This window comes from Drosophila persimilis, unplaced genomic scaffold, assembly GCF_003286085.1.
Source record: "Drosophila persimilis strain 14011-0111.01,24,50 unplaced genomic scaffold, DperRS2 tig00000622-arrow-arrow-pilon, whole genome shotgun sequence".
NCBI classification, from domain to species: Eukaryota; Metazoa; Arthropoda; class Insecta; order Diptera; family Drosophilidae; genus Drosophila; species Drosophila persimilis.
In genome coordinates, this window is record NW_020825326.1 from 843,307 (window position 1) to 864,001 (window position 20,695).

General features: G+C 45.9%; 5 protein-coding genes across 8 annotated transcripts; 2 read left to right on the forward strand and 3 right to left on the reverse strand.

Moving 5' to 3' along the window:
- Positions 1-308: 308 nt before the first annotated feature.
- On the forward strand, positions 309-5,271 carry LOC6600229 (luc7-like protein 3). 2 transcript variants are annotated; one of them, XR_003408987.1, is made up of 5 exons: positions 309-573; positions 761-1,764; positions 1,853-1,923; positions 2,040-2,564; positions 5,210-5,271. XR_003408987.1 is itself a non-coding variant. In XM_026990852.1 (4 exons), the coding sequence occupies exons 1-4, from the start codon at positions 472-474 to the stop codon at positions 2,192-2,194; spliced, it is 1,332 nt and encodes a 443-aa protein (XP_026846653.1). In that variant the 5' UTR covers positions 309-471; the 3' UTR covers positions 2,195-2,686. The 2 variants fall into 2 exon arrangements, 1 of the variants encoding a protein (XP_026846653.1); XM_026990852.1 differs by lacking the exon at positions 5,210-5,271 and having other exon boundaries at positions 2,040-2,686.
- A 1,817-nt stretch (positions 5,272-7,088) lies between these two features.
- LOC6600230 (high affinity copper uptake protein 1) lies at positions 7,089-12,396 on the reverse strand. 3 transcript variants are annotated; one of them, XM_026990894.1, is made up of 7 exons: positions 12,333-12,396; positions 11,773-11,863; positions 9,652-9,733; positions 9,402-9,580; positions 9,078-9,325; positions 8,516-8,545; positions 7,089-7,930 (listed from the first exon to the last, which is right to left on the reverse strand). In XM_026990894.1, exons 3-7 carry the CDS (start codon positions 9,683-9,685, stop codon positions 7,729-7,731), a joined length of 693 nt encoding a protein of 230 aa, XP_026846695.1. In that variant the 5' UTR covers positions 9,686-9,733; positions 11,773-11,863; positions 12,333-12,396; the 3' UTR covers positions 7,089-7,728. The 3 variants fall into 3 exon arrangements, with proteins under 3 accessions (XP_026846695.1, XP_026846696.1, XP_002025228.1); XM_026990895.1 differs by lacking the exon at positions 12,333-12,396 and adding an exon at positions 12,029-12,158; XM_002025192.2 differs by lacking the exon at positions 8,516-8,545 and having other exon boundaries at positions 12,333-12,395.
- A 291-nt stretch (positions 12,397-12,687) lies between these two features.
- LOC6600231 (zinc finger protein 593 homolog) lies at positions 12,688-13,613 on the forward strand. Its single transcript, XM_002025193.2, has 2 exons — positions 12,688-12,761; positions 12,842-13,613. The coding sequence occupies exon 2, from the start codon at positions 12,964-12,966 to the stop codon at positions 13,456-13,458; it is 495 nt and encodes a 164-aa protein (XP_002025229.1). The 5' UTR covers positions 12,688-12,761; positions 12,842-12,963; the 3' UTR covers positions 13,459-13,613.
- Positions 13,614-13,831: 218 nt separating this feature from the next.
- On the reverse strand, positions 13,832-18,412 carry LOC6600147 (cell division cycle 7-related protein kinase). Its single transcript, XM_002025194.2, has 4 exons — positions 18,161-18,412; positions 17,279-17,987; positions 16,877-17,099; positions 13,832-15,710 (listed from the first exon to the last, which is right to left on the reverse strand). The coding sequence occupies exons 2-4, from the start codon at positions 17,730-17,732 to the stop codon at positions 14,174-14,176; spliced, it is 2,214 nt and encodes a 737-aa protein (XP_002025230.1). The 5' UTR covers positions 17,733-17,987; positions 18,161-18,412; the 3' UTR covers positions 13,832-14,173.
- Positions 18,413-18,552: 140 nt separating this feature from the next.
- Positions 18,553-20,545, reverse strand: LOC6600148 (protein swallow). The gene is made up of 3 exons (XM_002025195.2): positions 20,255-20,545; positions 19,342-20,196; positions 18,553-19,281 (listed from the first exon to the last, which is right to left on the reverse strand). Exons 1-3 carry the CDS (start codon positions 20,517-20,519, stop codon positions 18,788-18,790), a joined length of 1,614 nt encoding a protein of 537 aa, XP_002025231.1. The 5' UTR covers positions 20,520-20,545; the 3' UTR covers positions 18,553-18,787.
- Between the last annotated feature and the right edge of the window lie 150 nt (positions 20,546-20,695).

Sequence of the window (20,695 nt, forward strand, 5' to 3'; positions counted from 1 at the left end):
TCCCTTGAGTGGTATTACGTTTTATTTGTTGGACCTTTTTCGCTAAAACCTTTTGTAAGACAAAATCTAATAAAATCAAGTATTTAAAATAAGTCAATCAAGTAGAAAATTGATTCATTAATCGGATAAAATTATGTAGGCAGGGCTGTGGATTCTATCTAGCTAGAAATATTCAACGGAATATCAAAAACGGAAAATTTGTATAATATAACTTGAATTCGTGAGGATATTTACGGTATATTTTTAAAATGAGACAGTATATTTTGGTATATTTTGAGGGTCAGACGTCAAATTTATTGATTCTTCGATAAAAACTTGGTTATATTGTGCAGCGCGAGGGAAGATCACATCTTTCGGTCCAATTGAAACGGAGGCCACATTACCTGACCCAAGTACTTAAACTATTTGGACGCCACCCACAACTACACCCACAACCATTGGCCCTGTCCGCCGCCAGCGAAGATACCGAAAATGGTGGACGCTGCCAGACAAATGCTCGATGAGCTAATGGGCCGCAATCGGAACCTGCATCCATCGGAGGCAGGACTCAAGGTGAACTGGGAGGATCCAGAGGTGAGTATGCGCTGCCAGCGCCATTGGAATATCCACTCGCATTCGTGTTATGGCTGTTCTTCTATGCTTCTGGCTACAATATCATATCCAGTCGTCCCCTCACATATGTATACATATATACGATATGTATTTGGTGGGGCTGCCTGACCTTGCAAACTTCTTCCTTCTACATATGCACAAATTGCAGTTTTGTCAGTTTTACAACGTGAAGTTCTGCCCGCACGATCTCTTCATCAACACACGGGCCGATCTCGGTCCCTGCGCCCGCATTCACGACGAGGAGGCCAAGCACCTGTACGAGGAGGCGCGTCCGGCACGGAAGCGCCAGTACGAGGATGAGTTTCTTCGCTTCTGCAACGTGATGCTACACGACGTGGACCGGAAGATTCAGAAGGGTAAGCAGCGTCTGCAACTAATGCAGCGAGATCACCCGCCACCGACGCTGCAATTGAGCAAGCATCAGGACCAGTTGAACACCCTGAATGCCCGCATTAACAAGCTGCTGGCGGAAGCCGAAGAGGCTGGTATCCGCGGTGACGTTGACCAGGCCCAGGATCTGATGACGCTCTGCGAGGAGGTCAAAGAAGAGAAGGAGCAGCTTCTGCAGCAGTACGATGCCAGCCGCAAGGCAAGCAGCAAGATGATCGCCCCGGACCCGTCCAGTGCGGACGATCCCATACACAGTCCAAAGACAAGCTTCTGCGATGTCCCAGTGATCCACGACAGCACACAAGCCCCAACTCCAACTACAACAATAAACCCAGCCTCCATTGATTTGGCCGGCGAAGCAGCAGTAGTGGCACCAGCAGCAGCCTCCCCAACCGAAGTGGACCCAGAAAGCACTGGATGTAAAGCAGGCCCTGGATCAGGAGCAGATGGGGAGGAGAAGTCGGACAATACAGACAACAAGTCTCAGTCAAATTGGTCACACGAAGCCCTGCCCGAGAAGCAAATGAAGGTGTGCGAGATCTGCGGTGCCTTTCTTATTGTGGGCGATGCTCAGCAGCGAATTGAAGACCATCTGATGGGCAAGCAACACCTGGGATACTCTAAGGTGCGCAACGCGGTGGCCGAAATCAACGACGAGCGGCAGAAGGAGCGCGACCAGGAGCGCGAGCAGGAACGCGAGCAGGAGGAACGAAGACGGCGCGAGGGTCGGGGCCAGCGCTTTAACTCATACGACAATAGACGGTAACCAGATTCAGCTCTGACTGTTCAACTTGCTATAGAGCTAATCATTATTCTGTTCTGTCTCTTTTTGCCGATGGCTGTCCATCAGCGAGCCGCGCGAATATCGGGAGCGCAGTCGTGACTATGTGCAGAGCCGCCAGACCTCAGACAGACGACATCGTAAGTAAGCGGGCGGTTCCCACTCTGGCTCGAGCAGAGTTTAAGTCGTAGTGGAGCTTGTTCTATGTATTTGTATTTGTGCTGGCTGGCACAACTGAATATCGAATTGTTTTCAGATCACCACAAGTCGCACCACGGCCACACATACTCGCGCAACGGCAGCAATAGCAACAACAACAACCGGAGCAGACAACACAACCACAGTCATAGCCACTATCGACAAGAGAGCCGCGAACGGCACGCTCGCAGTCGCAGCCGCAGTCGCTACTAGAGACCAAAAACGATAAGATGGCTAGCGCTTAAGCTGAAACTCTAGGCCAGAAGACGAAGCAACACGAACTCAGCCATATCCGCGATCCTTGTAGCTAACCCAATGTACCCAACGTATCCACGCATCCACAACAAGCACCTGGCAATGTGCCCGAGTCATCGTCCCTTCCTCATCGCTGCTGCAACCGCAACCCAACCCGAAAGAGAAACTGAAACCGAAGAACAAACAACACCATCGAGGTACTCCAAAAATAATTAACAAAATTTCAAGTAATATGTATCAGAACAGTAAAAAAAAGAAACAGAATCAGAGTGAATGAGAGTGCAGCTGGCAGGAGAGATAAGATCCTTGCCAGAGCAAGGTCAATAAGGTGAGTCACCCACCGTACCGCACCGTACCGTACCATACCGTACTTTATCACTTCACACCGTAAACATACCACAAGCTCTATATTGTTTAAATATAAATGATTCCTGTGTACGCATACCAAAATAACTTGTACCTCTCAACCCTCCATTGTGAAACTGAACCTGAACCAGAACCAGAACCAGAAACACATCGCGCAGACGGACGGAATACAATCAGACAACATTTCCCCACTCTGAATACCCCGCAGAGAAATGTAGAAGAAGGGGCCTTGAGCACTATAGGAAGTCTCTATGGAGAGTGTAGGGTTAGCCTTTTGTATGATGTGCTGAATTGTGAAGACAAATACCGAACTGAGCTTGTATTTTCAGTATAGATTTCGAAAAGATAGAGACGAGAATTTCCTGAGCTGTCCCAATCGATAGACTCACTATTTTCACTGTTGATCAAATGGGAATTGGGAATTATACAGAAACGGATGGAGATTATACTTAAGCTATCCGTATATCCTTATACATTTGTTCATTCAATATTGAATTACAGATAAAATTGTCCAGAGAGGAACATTCCTAGTTTGATCATACATAAAACTACAAAACTATGTATGCATGTACATACATATTTACATATATAGAAATAGAGAGACACTTGAGTAATGAATATTTTGTATATATGTAGATTTGATATGTACTTCCTTCCAGTCTGAACTCTATACCTACGAATAATTTATATTGACAGAGGTTGGTAATGTTGATCATATACTTATCAGATCGTACATAAACAGAATAAATTTAACCATTGATACCTTTTGATACACTCAGATAAATCTTTGGCGGACAATTCCATATCCAAATATCATGGGTTCAAAAACGGGGACTATGTTTAACTGATTTCTGAAAGAGAACAGTTTAAAAATTTTGTTAGTTAGTTGAGAGGGCATCTGTTTGTAGCGGACAATAGGTGTAATCTCTATGCCTTGTATGTGACAGAAAGAGTGCCCAGCGGACAGATACATAAAGTACATCAAATATTTGGGATGTTTGGCTGACTTTTGGCCGAAACCATAGCCGTAACTGAAACAGGTATTTACTAAGCCATTCCGTTATCTCTATTTTGCGCTTAACTAACCCAACAGATACAGATCTACACACCTACCCACCCACGCATATCATGCAATCCCCACTCCACTCCACCGCAAACACACGCACACACATATGAATGTACATATGTATATGTATAAATAAATACATACATATATATATAAATATATATATATATATATATATATATATATATATATATATATATATATATATATAATATATATATGTATATATATATATATAGAGAATCGTATTGCATGTGATAGAACTGAATATGGAGCATTGTGTGGGTCGTCGTCCCTCGGAGGTATGTAGTCGTAGTCCCCTTCCTGGGAGCAGGAGACGCACAAGCAGATTAATGAGAGACCGAACATTTGTGGACATTCATGTGTGCCCTTGATGCCCTTTCCTGAACGCATTCGAACCGAAACAGAACCCGAGCCCGAACCAGAACCCGTTGATAGGGTGCAATACCATTCGATTCTATTCCATTCCATCCGATTACTTATTATCGCATGTTCACATCCATTTGGAAAGGGTACTCGAGAGAATACTTCGGCTTGCCGGCTTATGTATACATACTTAGCACCTGATGCTTCATATTTGTTCTTCCCTTAATGCCGTTGTGTTTGTGCTCTCCATCCCAAAGAGTGCAACTAATCTAAGAGCCCTATCAATCCGGCCCATGGTTCCAGATACTTATACTCCCAATCATCCCTAAGAAAAGTATTCCCTCAAAAAGGGTGGGATCGTTAGAAGAACACCAAAACACGAGGTAATTGCACTGACGAATCACATCAAATCAAACCCAATCCAATCCAATCAAATGCAAATGAAAATGAAAATCTAATGAATCAATAAAGCGTCGTGCCCGAATGCGTGCGATGGTAGGCAGAGGGAGAAAGCGAACAGTGCAGAGCGACAGCGACAGAGACAGAAACAGAGCAGGAAAAAGGGAAAGCAAACATCCTTTATGTGTACCATATCCAGAGTGCCATATACATACATATACATATGTAATCGTATATACATATGTATGTATGTATCGTATGCTCAAGTTTTCCCCCACACTCATCCACAGGTAAATTGTGACTGACCCCAGACCTCGATAATATAATAATACCAAATGCTAATGCTCTTGAAAAGTAAATAATTGCAAAAGACATCCAAGTGTACAAGTGTATTTACATATTGTGTATGTATGTATACCAATGTGTGTGTGTGCGTGATCAGAAGAGAACCATCAGATTTGATCTTGCCCCTCATACCGTACCCAATAGCTGTAAAGCCTTCAGAGTTGCATCTTTTTGTGTCCGTCCCGACACACACACACACACGCACATATACGTATATATATATACATATACACGAACTTGATATATATATATATGTATATATATATATATATATATATAAATATAAATATATTTAAATATATAACAGATCGATCATGTCTCCAATCCAATTTTCCAATCTACAACCCTTATTATCAATCGCTGATCAAATGCTCACCTCGATTCACACAACTCCTTCTCAAACATTCCAGGAGCCGGAACATTCGGAATACTCTGGATCTGGCTTTGGATGTGGATCTGTGGTCAATAGAGAGAAAGATATATATATATATATATATATATATATATATAGATAGAAAGAAGAACCAACCAGGTAACTTCTATGCCACACCTCCCCCACATAAATGTTTCTTCACGACAGACAAGGCAGCGCGTCGCTGAATATATATTGAATATATGCGCCATGAACAGAACATACTCTGCAATCTACGACCAACGATCCACCATTCTCTGATCCCGGAAGAGAGACTCGCGTAGAACTTTATTAGGCTTGAGACATACGAGGTGAATTTCTATTTCTCTCATCTATAACTATCTTTAGCCCTCGACTCTGACCCCGTTCACTGATCCTTACCACGCATCTCCAGTCCGTCAGTCTCTCTGTCTATTGGGACCACCCTTTAAATCTTAGTTCAAAACATATATAGATACACACATCTTTAGATATACACATATATGGGGATCATGCACATATATATATGTATGCATGTACATATTTGACTTTGTGTTCCTATTAATAACGAGCAGCCTTCACAGTCGGATCGGGAACCCCATGATCCACGATCTCACTATGGAGTGAGTCTATAGGCTGAAAGCCCCTTCCTTTCCGGCCTCCCCGATCTGGTGCGCTTGCGAATGCTGGAGCGTCTTTCATACCTAACTACTTTTCCCCATTTCGGTTACGATGAATTAGAAAACCAATCAATTCAATTGAGTCCCCCACTCCCAGCCCACCCTTCCGTGGCAAAGCGCAGTCATATTCCTGTCCTTAGAGGAAAGATCAAGTTTTTTTCAGGACAATTTTGTAGAGCCTAACGAATCATAATTATTTATTTATCAATCGATCGAAAGCCTGTAGTCATGTAAAGATGTTTTTAAGTATGATTTACATACGCTATGAGTAAGGATACAACATTCTAAATAGTGAGACTCGCAATAATTTTCTAATAAAGATCAAAGCTAATCCCGAAAAGGTCCCCAATCTATTGTTTTCTTTTCGTCCTCTCATTTCCAGGTTTTCCCGCATCGAATGGCAGTTTTCCTTTCTTTCTTTTGAATATTTTGTTTGTTGTATATTAATTTTTGTATATTCACATAAATGGTAAATTGGTAAATTTAATACATATTAATAATAAGAATCATATTTATAAATTGCATTTGCCATTATTCACCGTATGTATTTGCTTTATATTCAATATCTACAATGTACGTGGGTACACACATATACACACATATGTACATACATATGTATCTATTTATATTTATGCACACCGATCATCAACGGCGGGATGTACAGAACTATATATGTACATATTGTACGTGGATGCATATTATACGAGGATGGTTTATGCAAGACTGTATGCAATACAGTACTTTTCATATCGTTAAAGGTCCATTACGGAGTCGTAGTAGTTATCGAAAAATTGAATTCAATAATGTTGCGCATTGACCAAGTCATCGAATAGGTATTATTTGGCTCAATCAGATATTTAATATGTACAATAAATTTATAGTTTATGGTCTTATTCAACCAGACTTGAAGTTCAAGCTAAGAGTGAACGAGAGAATTGTGCAATCTAGTTTGGCTTTCTAGTCGAACTGGTGGCAGCGCAACGACATAATTGTACTTTGAATGTACAATTTGGGTAGATTTGGTGTCGGTGAGCATGGTTTCGTGCGCAAATAATGCCAAGGACACCCTGTCGCGCTGAAACACTCTCTTTGACAAAAACCAATCATAGCCATCTACATCTCTCCTCATATTGTGGATATTTTTTAAACGATACTTTTACATACATAGTTTTACATAATGTCTTTTAGGTTACCGAACCAAAGAGAACAAAAATTGTATACAAAAAAAAAAAAGATTTTATTACCAAATAATAAGAAGGTCATAATAGTATAACATGCATACAAAATGGTATAATAAGATTGATAAAAAATATTTGTTTTGGGGGCGATCCAATCCTGCGATTGGAAAGTTTATGAAATATCTGTGTATGTGCTTTTTTTCGAGCAAATATCGACTGAGTTCTCCAACAACTATTGCCTTGGGTTCGCGCGTATCTACAGTTTTTAGACTTCGCTTTCTAAATTCTTGTTCCGTAGTTTGTTCAATTTTTTTAAATTTTCAACTTAATCTATTTAAATCCTCTTCGGAAGTGTTTGCGCTGAATAAATGTTAAGTGTAGTTTTGAGTTTCTATTCAATTTTACAGTTGTCTCTTTCCAGGGGAAAGAGTGCGGCAGTTTTAAACAATGTGTTGGCCAGCCCTGGGCTGGGGTCCAGCTCTTGCTAAAGATCGACTAATACCTAAAGAGTAGTTGCAAGGAGCAGGAGAACAGGAGAGGGCGTAGGGCGTGAGTGTCTTTATGGGTATGTGTGAGCTTCCGGGCCTTCCTGCCTTGCACCATTGATCCATCTAGGTTGCGGGCAACTCCTCCTCCTGAGTTAGACACCGGAGACTGCCTCGATCCAGGCTGATCCGCTGCTAGTGACAGTGCTCGGTCACATCCACGATGACGGACTTCTTCCAGCAGAAGAGAAAGTAGCCCACAGCCGCGCCCAGCACCACCATCAGGCAGAGCCAGACGTTGTACGTCATGAAGATCAGCATGAGCAGGAAGGAGAGCGTCACCTGCAGGATGTGAAGCAGCGTCTGGTACAGATGGTTGACCGAGAGCATCGAGGGTCTATGGAAAAGATAGTCGCAGTCAGATACCAGATATATCAAAATGGAAGGATAGGACAGGAGTATATAGAGAAGCTCAGGATGACACGAGAAAACTGAAACAGAAACAAAAACAAAACGAAGAAGGGAATGGCACAGAACGGAACAGAACAGCTCTTCCAGCGGGTTCAGTTCGTCCTTGTGTATCGGTGTTAAGCTAACCTACACTAGACTAGGGTTTGGGGCTACGTTTAAGGTTGGCCTCGTTTGCTTTGGTTGAGGTATCGTACAGTCGAATTCTACTGCGTGCACTTTACATATGTACTTAATATGTACTACTTATATTGATCCAAGATGTGGAAAAAGTGTCACCCGATACGAGCAGGCCTAATCAACTGGGATAGAAACAGGTGCGCTCAGTCAGGCATCAGTGCAATTCCGATGAAGTGCAGACTATCGACAATACAATCGGACAGACGTTTGAGTCAGCACCAGACGTGAAATGTGAAAACAGAGCTCTGGGTAATACGATATATAATAAACTTAGATGGTAGCATTCAAGATTTACAGAATTGCACTGGAAAAGGGCTGAAACAGCGATACTTACGGTTGCTTGTGCACAACTTCGCCAACGTATCTAAAACATCGATTGAAGCGTGGCACAGTTACAGATTCGTATACGGATTCGAATTCAGATGCGGGTTCGCGGATCAAGTAAACAGATGCAGGTTCGGATACAGATACAGATTCGGAATACAATATATCAATTCAATCAGCGATTACGTTTAATGGGAAAGCGGTCAGAATGAGCGTGTTTTGCGGATCGAATTTACAAATGGTAAACGGCGGCGCAGATGCAGATGCAGATGGAGCGGATAATGGAGATGCGAATGCGGATGGATGGTACACACAAGAGCGGGGAGCGGGAGCAAAACGGTAACAGTTTAACGGTAACGGTAACGATAACGGCAACGAAAACGAGAAAGAAGAAGAAAGCATTAAAATTAGTATTTACAAGTACAGGAACAGAGGCCACAAAGCAGGACACAAAGGTCAAGCATGCGATAACCATTGGGGGAACGTTCCCACGGGGGTATTCCCGGGGGAGAAAAAATATATTTATAGAACGAGCAACGGAACACGGAAGCCAATCCCGGGATAGTACTCACTGCACTGGGGATGGGGCAGCCGCCGCTGCGGAGGGAAGTCGCGGCGCCTCCGGATTGCGCTGGGGACCCGTCACCGGGCGGTACTCGAGCAGGTTATACGTCTTCCAGAACAGATACTCGCGGTAGTACTTGAGCCCCTCGTACAGCAGGGCCAGTAGGAAGATGGCGATCATCGACCCAATCAGGCCGGAGACCGTATCGATGTGCCACCAGGAGAAGAGGATCGTCTCGTTGTAGCCAAAGTGGAACTATCCAAAGCAGATCGAAAGAGAGATCAATCAGAGTTTCAAGGCATAACACGGGATGTGTGTTTTCGTTGCTTACCGCCATGGACATCATATGCTCCATGCCAGTGCCCGTGCCTCCACCGCCGCCACTATGATGGTGTACCGCATGCATGTCGTGGGTCGTGGAATCGGTGGTAGTGGTGGTGGGGCTGATGCTGCTGTCCATCCCACTGTGATCATGGTGCATGCCAGCGTGGTCATGGTGCAGGGAATGATCTGTCGGAAAAGCGATTACCTTACCATGGAGATCTCTGGGCCCCGCGAGTGCCGAGTTACCGAGTACTTACCAACATTGGGCGCAGTGTGATGGGCGTGGTCCATTTTTGCTGTGGCTCTGATTGTGGAGTATCGTTGATCTGCGCTTATTGTCTGCGGAACGTGAGAGAAAGTTGCGTACCTGAATTATTTTGCCATTATAAAATTCGACACGACACGTGTCTGTCGATCCAACCTAAATCGCATGCAGTCAAATTCCAATTAGAAAGGCAATCTTTTGTTAGTGACTACCTTTATTCCCCATTTCTTTTCCCAATTCCCATTCACCCGCCGAGGCGAAATGGAATGGAAATGGAAGTGTCTGACATAACTCCAAGTACCTCCCGACGGGAGATGCAGGGTGACCCAGCTTTTGACCTCGAGTTTCTTAAATTTGCTCCGACCCCCCTACGAATGCATAGCGGAAGATGAAGAGAGACAGAGAATCCTATACCTTCTCACCGCTTGGAAGGCACTTTCAGTTCCAGCCGTTTCTTCAGTCCGCCCGAGCAACGAATCGAAGTGCTCTTGTGCTTATGCTCTTGTCTTGAAATGGCAGCACGGAACAGAAACAGACACAGAAGTTGAGGCGAGTGTTGAATTCTCGACTCGAAACTCTTTTTATTTTACGAGTATTTTTCATTGCGGTTCACCGAATTATTTGGCTGTCTCTTTATCTGAGGCCTGCGGCTGTGGTGCCTACATATTAGAGCAGCAGAAGAAGCAACGGCAGAAACTGTGATAAGGCTTGGCCCTGCCGCAATCAGTGGAAAATCAAAATTTCCGAGACCACCGCAGACACTGGAAGATATCTGATTGGAATGATGTCAGGGCCGGGAGTGTAAGTTTACCGCAAAGCTGGCTGATATTGCGCGTGCAGGAAGTGGCGGTTCCAATCAAGGCTCCATGCTAATAAACTCGAAATGAGTAGAAGATCGTTAAAAGACCTAGATCCAGCATGCAACATACACGGAAAATGACGATTCCAGAGAAGTGACAGCCACGTACTTAGACATCCCTCTCTCTCTTTCTCTCATACTTCTATTATTAGATTGTAGACGAGCGTAAGAAGAGATGAAATGGGGAAACCCCGTTTCAATCTCAGCTGAAATATAGAGATTCTTACTGGTGAAATCTTAATGGAGCGCAATTGAACTGACAATTGCAATTTGGAGGCGGGCTTTGAAAGCGTTGATATTGCTTTGATTATTTGTATGTGATCTGTTGGGGAACGCTGTTGTCCGTTGACTGGCCGAACTGGTTGGATTGGATTGGATTGTGTCGTTTGGTTTGGTTTGCTTTCGATTTGGCCCAGACAAAGACCGCAAAATTAAAGGGAAATTGACTGTCAGAGAGAGAAAGGGAGCTTTGACGGTATCCGGATTGGAAAATTCAGCGCACACCAAAAGAGAACAAGCATAATTGGCTACTTGAAATACATTGTATATTCGTAGAGCTGCATTTTGTCGGGGTCCAGCTCCATAGATATTGCAATAAGTTTAACAAACTGAGATAGAGACGGGCGAAACCGGTTGCTCATTCCCTCGCAGACTCTCGCTTTCATGTATCTGTACTACCAACTAGTTCCATCCCCTGGTACTATCAGCGTTGCGTCAGCTGCTGGCAGTGTAAATGAATGAATGCTGCAAGATTCAGACAATCTTACAATCGTACATACAAATGTAGATATGTATAAAAACTTTATTTCCATATCATAAAACACATTTGATCTATTGTACCGTTGCAGTCGCTTTAAAAAATGTCATGGAATCGAGCATAAAGATAAAATGAGACAGAGACAAGGCAGAAGCAAAAGAGCAGATCATGCAGAGACAGTGCAGCTGCAGCGATTATTTTCTGTCGATGCGTGTGGAGCAGCAGGGAAAAGGGAAACGAGAAGAAGGAGGGCGAGAATGTTATGTTACAGTGAGTTGCGATCAAAAACTGAAATTAATCAGAGGAAACGAAACCCTACACACAAGAGCACGCATGCGTATGTAGTTGTACGCATAACGGTTCAATGGCGAATCACTGATAAAATGATCGTCAGAACTGATAAACGTAATCGGCATACAAGCGTTCCGAGTTCGGTCTTCGATTATCGATTAGAGTTTTGGTGTAATTTTAACTGTTGTTGTTGTTGCTATACTTACAGCAGCTGGTGTGAAATTCGGGATGTTGTTTTAATGCTGCGAATTCTGCGATAAAGCCGGCATCAATGAATCGATTCAGCGGAATGTGTGGCTAAAACAATATCAACAATTAACAAAATACATAAACTACGTCCGTCGTCAGCAATAAAATGTGAGCAGAACAATGCCGCCTTGCAACGACCCGTGCGAGACTAGTGCAGCAGCGTTCCAGTATATTTCCAGCTCTATGCACATATCATTTCATCGTTTAACATACATAAATGTAAATATGTGGTAATAGCAGCCATCACAGAAATTGGTTCGGCAGCATCGCGATTTCCACTAGATGACAACGCCCCCGTTGGCACCCTGCGTCAACATCCATTTAGTTACGATAATTATTACAAAAACGCGAGCTATTTCCACGAATACAGGCTCACATTTGTGTTATTTAATCACATACATATTTGCGTGTAAGATACACTGCCGTTGTGTGCGTATCGATGGATCAAGAATTGCTTGCACATAATCAAGCTGCTGCAATTGTCCAGCTCTTTTTTTATCCTACTGTAATGGCTTACTTGTATTTGCCGTTTTGATAAAACAATCTGCGCACGACGTCCGCCCGCAGACAACTTGTTCGTACGATTGTTGATGAATTAATTGCGAACATATGTTTTATTATTCAAAACCGCGATACTTACTGCACAAAGTGGCACTAAAAAATGACACACAAAGATTTGCAATGGGATGATAAATGAATGCTGAAGCAAAACACAATTGAAAAGTAATTGCCAATTTTGTTTAGGTGCATCTTCAAAAGATTATTTTTTGGTGGTATAGTGAATTTAAAATAAATTAATAGATAAAACAGCTGCAATCGCAGTGTGACCAAACCGCTGCACCGATCTATCGATATACCAGCGTTATCGTGCTCCTTTCATCGCCAGCAAGTAGCGGTCGAATGTTTTTGCGTAGTAATTTAAAGAAAACGTTTATTTGCGTAGCAGGTGTGAATAACATACACATTAAGTCGCTATCTTATATCATAATTGTTCTAATACTTTTACGGGCCTTTCGCACTTTTTAGTTCACCCCTAGCATCTGTTATTGTCCATACGAGCAGGCAATAACAAAAACACGTGCAGTCCAGAACGAAGACAAAACAAAGATCTGTTTTGCACTGCAAGAAGTGAATAAAAAAGCCTCATTATGGGAATGGTAACGAAGCGTAAGAAGATGCACTATGGTGATACGCACCTGCAGCGTCGCTGGCGCGTCCGAAACCGCCGTCGCGATCTGGACCAAATCGATGACGATCTTCGCACCCGCAGCGGCGAGTTAATCAATCAGAACGTTGACTTGGAGAAGCCAGGCTTTGCCCAGTTCTACTGTGTGCACTGCGCCAAATACTTCATTGACGACACAGCCATGCAGGGACACTTTCGCACCAAAGTTCACAAGCGGCGCCTCAAGGCCCTTGAAATAGAACCGTATAGCATAGAGGAATCTGAGCGTGCCGCAGGTCGCGGCAGCTTTCAGAAGGCCAAGAAGCGGGGCATAGAAACACAGCCCACAAAGGAGGAAGTCATCGCCGGAAAACGCATCAAAGTTGAGGAGAAAGTGAAAACCACAGACACCGATTCGACACCAGCAACAAATCCGGCCAGGGCGACGCGCAGCAGACCCCAAAAGATGGAAACTTAGCAAACCTAAGCTTTTGATAAAATGTAATAAATATGAGCCCGTTGAGACGAGATATTAAATAAAACCCAACTGGGATTGGATTGAATTGTTGTTACATTGTGAGCGCATCGTATAAATATATTCTCTCTGCATATATGTATGCATGTATCTCTGTTTATAAGTCGTTTCGATATACATACATAGATGGGTAACTTATAACTATTCGAACTATGAACCAAATTTACATACATACATATATGTATGTACACGTAATAGAACAGAGTTCCATCCGAATGGGGAGTGCGTGAGCATCAAGAAGAGAAGATTGCAAAGGTTCTGCTACTACATATATGTATAAAATAAACTTCATATTATATTTATTGTATTCCTTTACAGTATTTTTCACTTTTCTCTCTTATCCTTTTCAATTTTTGGTATTTTTTTTCTCTTATTTTTCATGGTTAACACTGCTATAAATATACATGTATAGTATGCATACTTTCTTTTTGGTTTCCTTTTTTTGAGTATATGATAGACGACTCTTCAAATTTAAATGAGAAGCAAATTTGAGGTAAGTATATGTGGCCGGGGGCGGCGGATGTGAGGCTGAGGTGCTTGTTCTAGATGCGCGCCCTGGGTAGCGAACAAGCTGAGATGGTTGGTGTATGTACAGATATTGTATGGTGATTTGGAAGAGATGTATAGTCTATATACAATGTGCAGGGAACGACTAGCTTTATAGCTTATTGAGCACCGTCTGGAGCTCCTCCAATTTGGCGGGATACAGCAGCTGCTGCTCTATCTCCAGCTGCTGCAGCGGCTGTATTCCCATTGAGACGGCTCTATTGGCAAAACGGCGACGTGTCATCTGCCTAGTGGAAGCGGTGCGGCCCTTGCGGGGCGTGTTGGCGACTTGCTCATCACCACCCGACTGTGTGCACTGGCCTTGGCCCTGACAGTTGAAGAAAGAATGCTGCAGGGCCTCGGCGGCGGTGATGCGCTTGTGCGGATTGACCTCGAGAAGGCGCTCCAGCAGGTCGTAGGCGGAGGCGGGGAAGACCTCGTAAGGCTCGAGCGGTTCGGTCACATAATCACTCTCCTCACACAGGCAGTTGAAAAAGTACTGGTCACAGTTCTTGCAGACCTCGCACTGACCGTCGGGTGCCTCGTACTTCTTCAGCATCTTTGCATCGCTGAAGATGGCTCGGTTTCGGAACCGCAGGCAGAGTTTGCGTAGGTTTAGCGGACGGGAACGCTGGCTGAGGGTGACCATGCGTTCCAGGGCCAAGGCCGTCTTGCGTATTTCCTGGTCTCCGAAGATGGTGACTATCTCAGCCAGGGCTATGTAGTCGTTGGGTGCCTTGAAAAACGGATAAACCGATGACATGAGCGAGAGAAAGATTACGCCGACGGACCACACATCCACGGCCGTGGTCTGGTCCGCATACTTGAGCAGCACCTCGGGTGGACGGTAGCCAGGAGTGCCAGCCCGCGAGGCGTGCACCTCCTTCTTCATAAGACAGTTGAGGCACACCGCCGGGTTGGCGAAGCAGAAGCACTTGGCACTGTTTGTGGATCCAGTGGCGCTTCGGTTTGTGTTGTACTTGCTGCATGTGCTTGCGGTGCCTGTGCCCGTACTTGTAGTCTGGTCCGGTTGCATGTGCTGTTGTTGCTGGTGGATGTTCTGAGTGGAAAGCTGTGTCTCTGGTACCTGAGGGACAACCTCTTTCAACTCATTTTGGGCATGGGCAATCTCGTTGACCGGCTTAAGCGGCATCTTGCTCCAGCCGCCCTCCTCGTTCAGCCGCATGCGCTTAACTGCTCCACCCAGGCCGGCATCGGCTGCGGCCACCGCTGTAGCAGCAGCAACTGTTGTCTGCAGTGCCTCCGTTTCCCTGTCTCTGAAGCGCTTGCTGTGCGGACCACCAGCCCCTCCAGTGTGGCGGCTGCGCTGCTCCTGCTGTCCTACGGCCGTGCCCGGGGCCGGGACCGGAGGACTGACATGTTGGGCCAGCCCAAAGTCCACTAAAAGAAACTCGCGGCGCCGGCGGTTGTACAGGAAGTTGCTGGGCTTTACATCCCGGTGGATGACGTTGAATTTGTGGACGTGGCGCAGGGCCACCAGCAGGTTGCGCATGTACAGCCGAATCTCTGACACGTCCATTTTGGTGTAGAAGTCATGGAATCGGTCGTGCGGCATGTATGGCATCACGAAGGCGGCTGAGGCGTCACATCGCAGGCAACAGTGGATTCCCACGACGTTGTCCATTCCGCTGTCAATGAAAAAGAGGGAGATAACAGTAGATTAGGGACTATCCAATCTATAGATCTAGCACCCTAGGACCCTTTGGTCTAGATCTGTTTGCATGCACATAACAAAAAAAACCGCCCACACACAACCAAACAAACACTCTCCCCGCCTCCTCTCAGTGTGCCAGTCTGTGACAGCGTGTCGACGTCACACAGCGATGAGCGATAGGAATACGCGAGCAATCGGCATGACTGGTCATAATTATCGTCGTTGTGACGCAATTGGACTACGGAATTTGCGCAAATTGCTTGAATAGACAAAAATCGCCGTGGGTCGTCTGCTTCGAGAGGAAAATGAGGAGGCAGCCGGCTAATGTCATGCAAGCATGTACAAGTATATGTATGCGGCCGGACTGAGGTTGGAGTCATCTCAACGTCATCACTGCTGTTCACCTACGCGACCACTCTGGCTCGTCTCTCTTGTCCACACCCTCGACTAGTGCGCTCTCCATGAGCGGTATTGGTATATTGGGTCAGCTTACCCGACCAGCCGTTAGCGAGATACTCTTGCGCCAGGCGGTTTAAAGTGGTATGGAACGGATTGGGTATGTGTCGGCTAGCAGCCATCGAAACGCTGTGTCTAATCTAATCTCAAAGCAACTGCTGCCGCTGCTCGCAGTTATTGAATTGATAAGCGGCTGTTTAAAGTCGAGGATATGCAAATATCTCCATCAATTTATTTGATTCATCATTTTTTGCCACTAGCACGACCCAATCGTCATTGGAGCGGGAGAAACCGCTGAGGCGAGGGCGGATAGACAGACAGACACAGAGTGACAGCACTTAAACTGTAAATGAGCACGTGAATGGTGTGTGCAAGTGCAAGTGCAATAAACGTTCATTCGTTTCATCGCTGGCTCGTTCGTGCGTTTGTTCGTCTGTTCGTTCGTTCGGGCTGCCAACTTAAATAAATTGCAATGACGTAGATTGCGGAGCGGCGGCTGCCGGTTACCGGCTGACGTCGGTTACGTTAGCGACTTCTGACGCAAACGAGGACGAAAACGAACACAAACCCACCACACCACTGTGTGGCAGAGCCACGCTACGGGTATACATATATCTCTACGTATGTGGATACTACGTCGGTTTTGGGTGTTTGTGACGGGGTGGCGACCCTGTTGGAACCTACCCCATTTTGGTCATGCACTGGAGCTCCTTCATAATCCGGTCGGGATGGCTGGTGGGTATGTGGTGCTTGATGGCGAACTTGCGCCGCATGCTCTCCGGAAGATTCGCCTCTCGCTTGAGCGTGGCCAGCAGTACGGTGCTAAAGGTGCCGTTGCCTATCCGGCTCTGTACGTCAAACAGATGGCCCACGTCCGGGATGCGCGTTAGCAAGTCAGTGATGGCATCTGTGGGGAGGGAGAAATAAGAGTAGGGGTTTTTAATCAAGAGCTAAACACATTCTACAGGTGCTACCCATTCGCACGTTGAAAACGCACCGCACGCAATAGATTTGGAAATGCGCACAAAACTCTTCCTTCGCAATCCCACAAAAATGCTGGCAATGAGGTAGCTTCGTCGTACATACCTTCGCTTTTGTTACGCAGCTTCATCAATCTGGCTCCTGTGGCTATATCGAGTTCCGTTCCTGATGGTGGTGCGGCTTCTGCTGCATCTACGGCTCCCACTACTGCTCCTGCTGCCTCTGCAGACGGCAACTGCTGCTCCACAATGGGCGCTCCGTTTTGCTCCACAGTGGGTTTTACAAGGGGCTGGCTATGGACAGAACTTACGGCTAGCCCGCTATCATTACAGTTGGTGCTGTGGCTGAGCTGCTTTTGCAGCTTTGTCACTGGGTTTCTGACTCTGGCCGGCGTATCCAGGCGAGTCGCTTGCCTGGCGTGAATACCACCGCCACCACTAACGAGGAGAAGGGGACTGTTACCAGTATAAAACTGGATTGTGTTATGCTTGGATTTGCGGTTGTGCTGGGCATGCTGCTGGTGCACAGCCATCGGCTCGTTGTTGAAGCGCTCCGCCATTGCAGGGTTCAACTGATGGGTCTGGAGCTGGGCTGGGAGTATTTTATTGTGGCAATAGTGGACTGTTGCTGTTTCTGTTCATCGGCTTGGTCCATGGGGCTGTGAAATGAGACGAGCTTTTTCTGAACGACTCCCTGCGAGCGTGAGCGTTTGTTTGACGCGTGCGTGTGCGTTCGTGATTGCGACGTCCAGAGCTACCGTTTTCCCAAGAATTGTCGAGAGAAGGATCTCTGTTGTGCTCTAGATATTTATATACTGAAAATTTTGTTTGTCGAGAATTAAAACGGTTCGGGCGTAGTGATTCTCCACTACTCCAGTGTGTTTCTGTGCACACAATTAATTTTTGACCGAATTGTCGAGTGCTTCAACTGCAACTGACGTACATCGGGCTGCCTGCCGTGCGGTAAAATTGTCCAACGCCTACTTACTTGTCTAGTCTTGGGATTTGGTTCTGTTTCAACTTCCTATTGTTGTCGCCGCCGTCCCCAGCTTGGGCTGCCGCCTGGGCCGCCCTTCACTGCTCAGTCTTCTTCAGCGGTGGCGCTTCGCCCGCGACTTGGTGGCGTTTGGTTTTGGCCGATTTTCTGCGTTTGAAAGACTGGAAACATCTACCACACTTTGCGTATTATCTAATTAATTTGCGCAGCGTTGGAGGCTCGTCTGACTTTCGTTTTTACGTATTTTCTTCGACGACCCCGAGCAGAATTCGCTTGCATTTGCATTTCGCACTTATCGGCTATCGATAAATGCCAGGCGCGCCAGCTGATGATGTTATCGATTATTCTGGACTACCAACTCGTAGTAAATAACTTTAAAAATATTCAAAAATACACATATATTTAGCATGGGGTTTTAACTTGGATTACATGCATACATTCACATATTGTAGATGACAGGATACTCTCGCCAAATAGGCGGCTAAAAGAGCGAGGAACATTAAGGATACCATACTTAACGCAACATAAAATAATACATTTTGATACAATAATTAAAACGAAAGCAAGACAAATTTTTAGTGATCGACACATTATTTAGTATATATGTATGTATATAGATCAGCGGTCGGTGTGTCGACCGCCGTATTCCTCGCGAAGCAATGGCAGGCCAATGGTGTAGGTGGCGCTGCTGGCGTTGACCGATTGGTTCGTGTCTGTGCAGCGGACACAAGGCCCAAGAAGGCGTAGCATGCGAGTGCCCATCGAAGTTCTCTTGTGCCTGAACTGCACGTGGGACTGGTTCAAAAGGTTGGTCTCACTTGTTCCGGAATTTTGCTCTGGATTGGAACTTTGACTTACATTAATAGACCTCACTTCGATGACGCGGCTCCTGCGCTTGTCGAAAAAATAGATGCCGTCACTGTGACCCCAATCTTGCATCGGCGGGTAGATGCTGCCTTGGGGCTGGCGATGGTACGGTGAGCGCAAATCGAGGGCTTCAACCTCGATGGCAGAGTCGTTGCTGCTTGGGTGACTGCTCTCAGAGTTGTTGGGGGCCGCGCCCCGTCTGGAGGTGATGGCTCGGGAGGATGAATGGCCAGTGGAGGTGGTGCCTGGCAGGAAGAGTTAAGAGACAAAATAGAAAGGTTGGAATGCCTTTCGAGAGTACGCACCATTTCCATTAGGCTCTGCTTCGGTGCTGTCGTTGCTGAAGTCCAGCGAGTGCGGCTGGATGTTCTTCTTCGGTTTTCCGGCATTGGGCTGACGGGCGGCGGGTGCCACGCTCAGCAGGGCCACCTCAATGGAACCGGCACTGCTATCGTAGGTGAGATTGTTCGTATTGGAGCCGGGAAGCGGCGTTCCGCTATCTGCAATGGCGACCATGTTCGATAGTCGGGATATGTTCGGGGCATGGGAGAGTAATTCGTGGTCGGTTTGTGTGGCCTTAGGGACGCTCGCGGGCGGACAGAAGTTGAGGGAACGAAGCGAGTAACTTTGATTGCGTTTCAACTTCTCTTTGCAGTCGGTCAGATCGGTGCGCAAGACGTCAAAGTTGCGCCGCAGCTGCATGTTCTCCATTGCCTTCTCGTCCAGCTTGGTCTGCAGATAGTCGCTGTAGGACTTCAGGTCCTCCTTGTCATTCTGCAGGCGCTCATTCTCGCTGAGCAGGCGCTCGTAGCTGTCGTTGGGGGTTTTGGCATCAGTTATGTTTCCCGCACTGCTGTTATCCAGAGACTCGTCCAGATTGTGCAACTCGTCTACACTGAAGTGGGCCCCGCGCTCTCTGGCTGTGGGCGTCAAATACTCCGGCATGGAGCTGTGGCGCTGGAACTTCTTGGTCGCATTGCGACGCTGTTGGTCCTGGGCATGGATATCCGCTATGTACTTTGCCACTTTGCTAGTCACGTGTTTGTAGCGCCGTTTTGTGTGCGCCGAGTGAATATCCTGGTAGGAGACAGACTTGCTGCTCCGGGCGCTTTTTATCTGAAGTTCGGAATTACCGTTCGCTAGGGCAGAATCCTCAAAATCTGCATTAACCACAACGATAAGTGGGAACGCTAGAGGATTAGGAATGTGATTGCTTACCTTTGTCTACCTCTTCCTCTTCTTCACACTGGTCAAGGCCCACCGGGTCACTGACACAGGTCTTGGCGCTCTTGTTGGCGGCATCGATGAACGAACTCTCATCAGAGCAATCGCTGGTTAAAAATGGCGCGGGATTGCGCTCAAATGCCTCTGGCTGATCGTGTTCGCCAAATTGGCTCTTGAACTGGCGTGAAGCACCTATGCTCGCACTATTAAGCTGTTCGAACAGCTCGTCGGCGGGAAAGCTCTCGTCTTCCAGGCTCATATTTTACAAAAACCACAATGTGAACACAATTTAACCTTTTTATTAACGCGACATACACTTAGTATTGGCACAACTGGAAGAGTGCCGTTACTTTAGTATAAGACGGAGAGCTGCCAACTTTCTAAAACTGAAAATACTCTGCCTCAAAAAAGACGAATACAAACGATATTAATCGA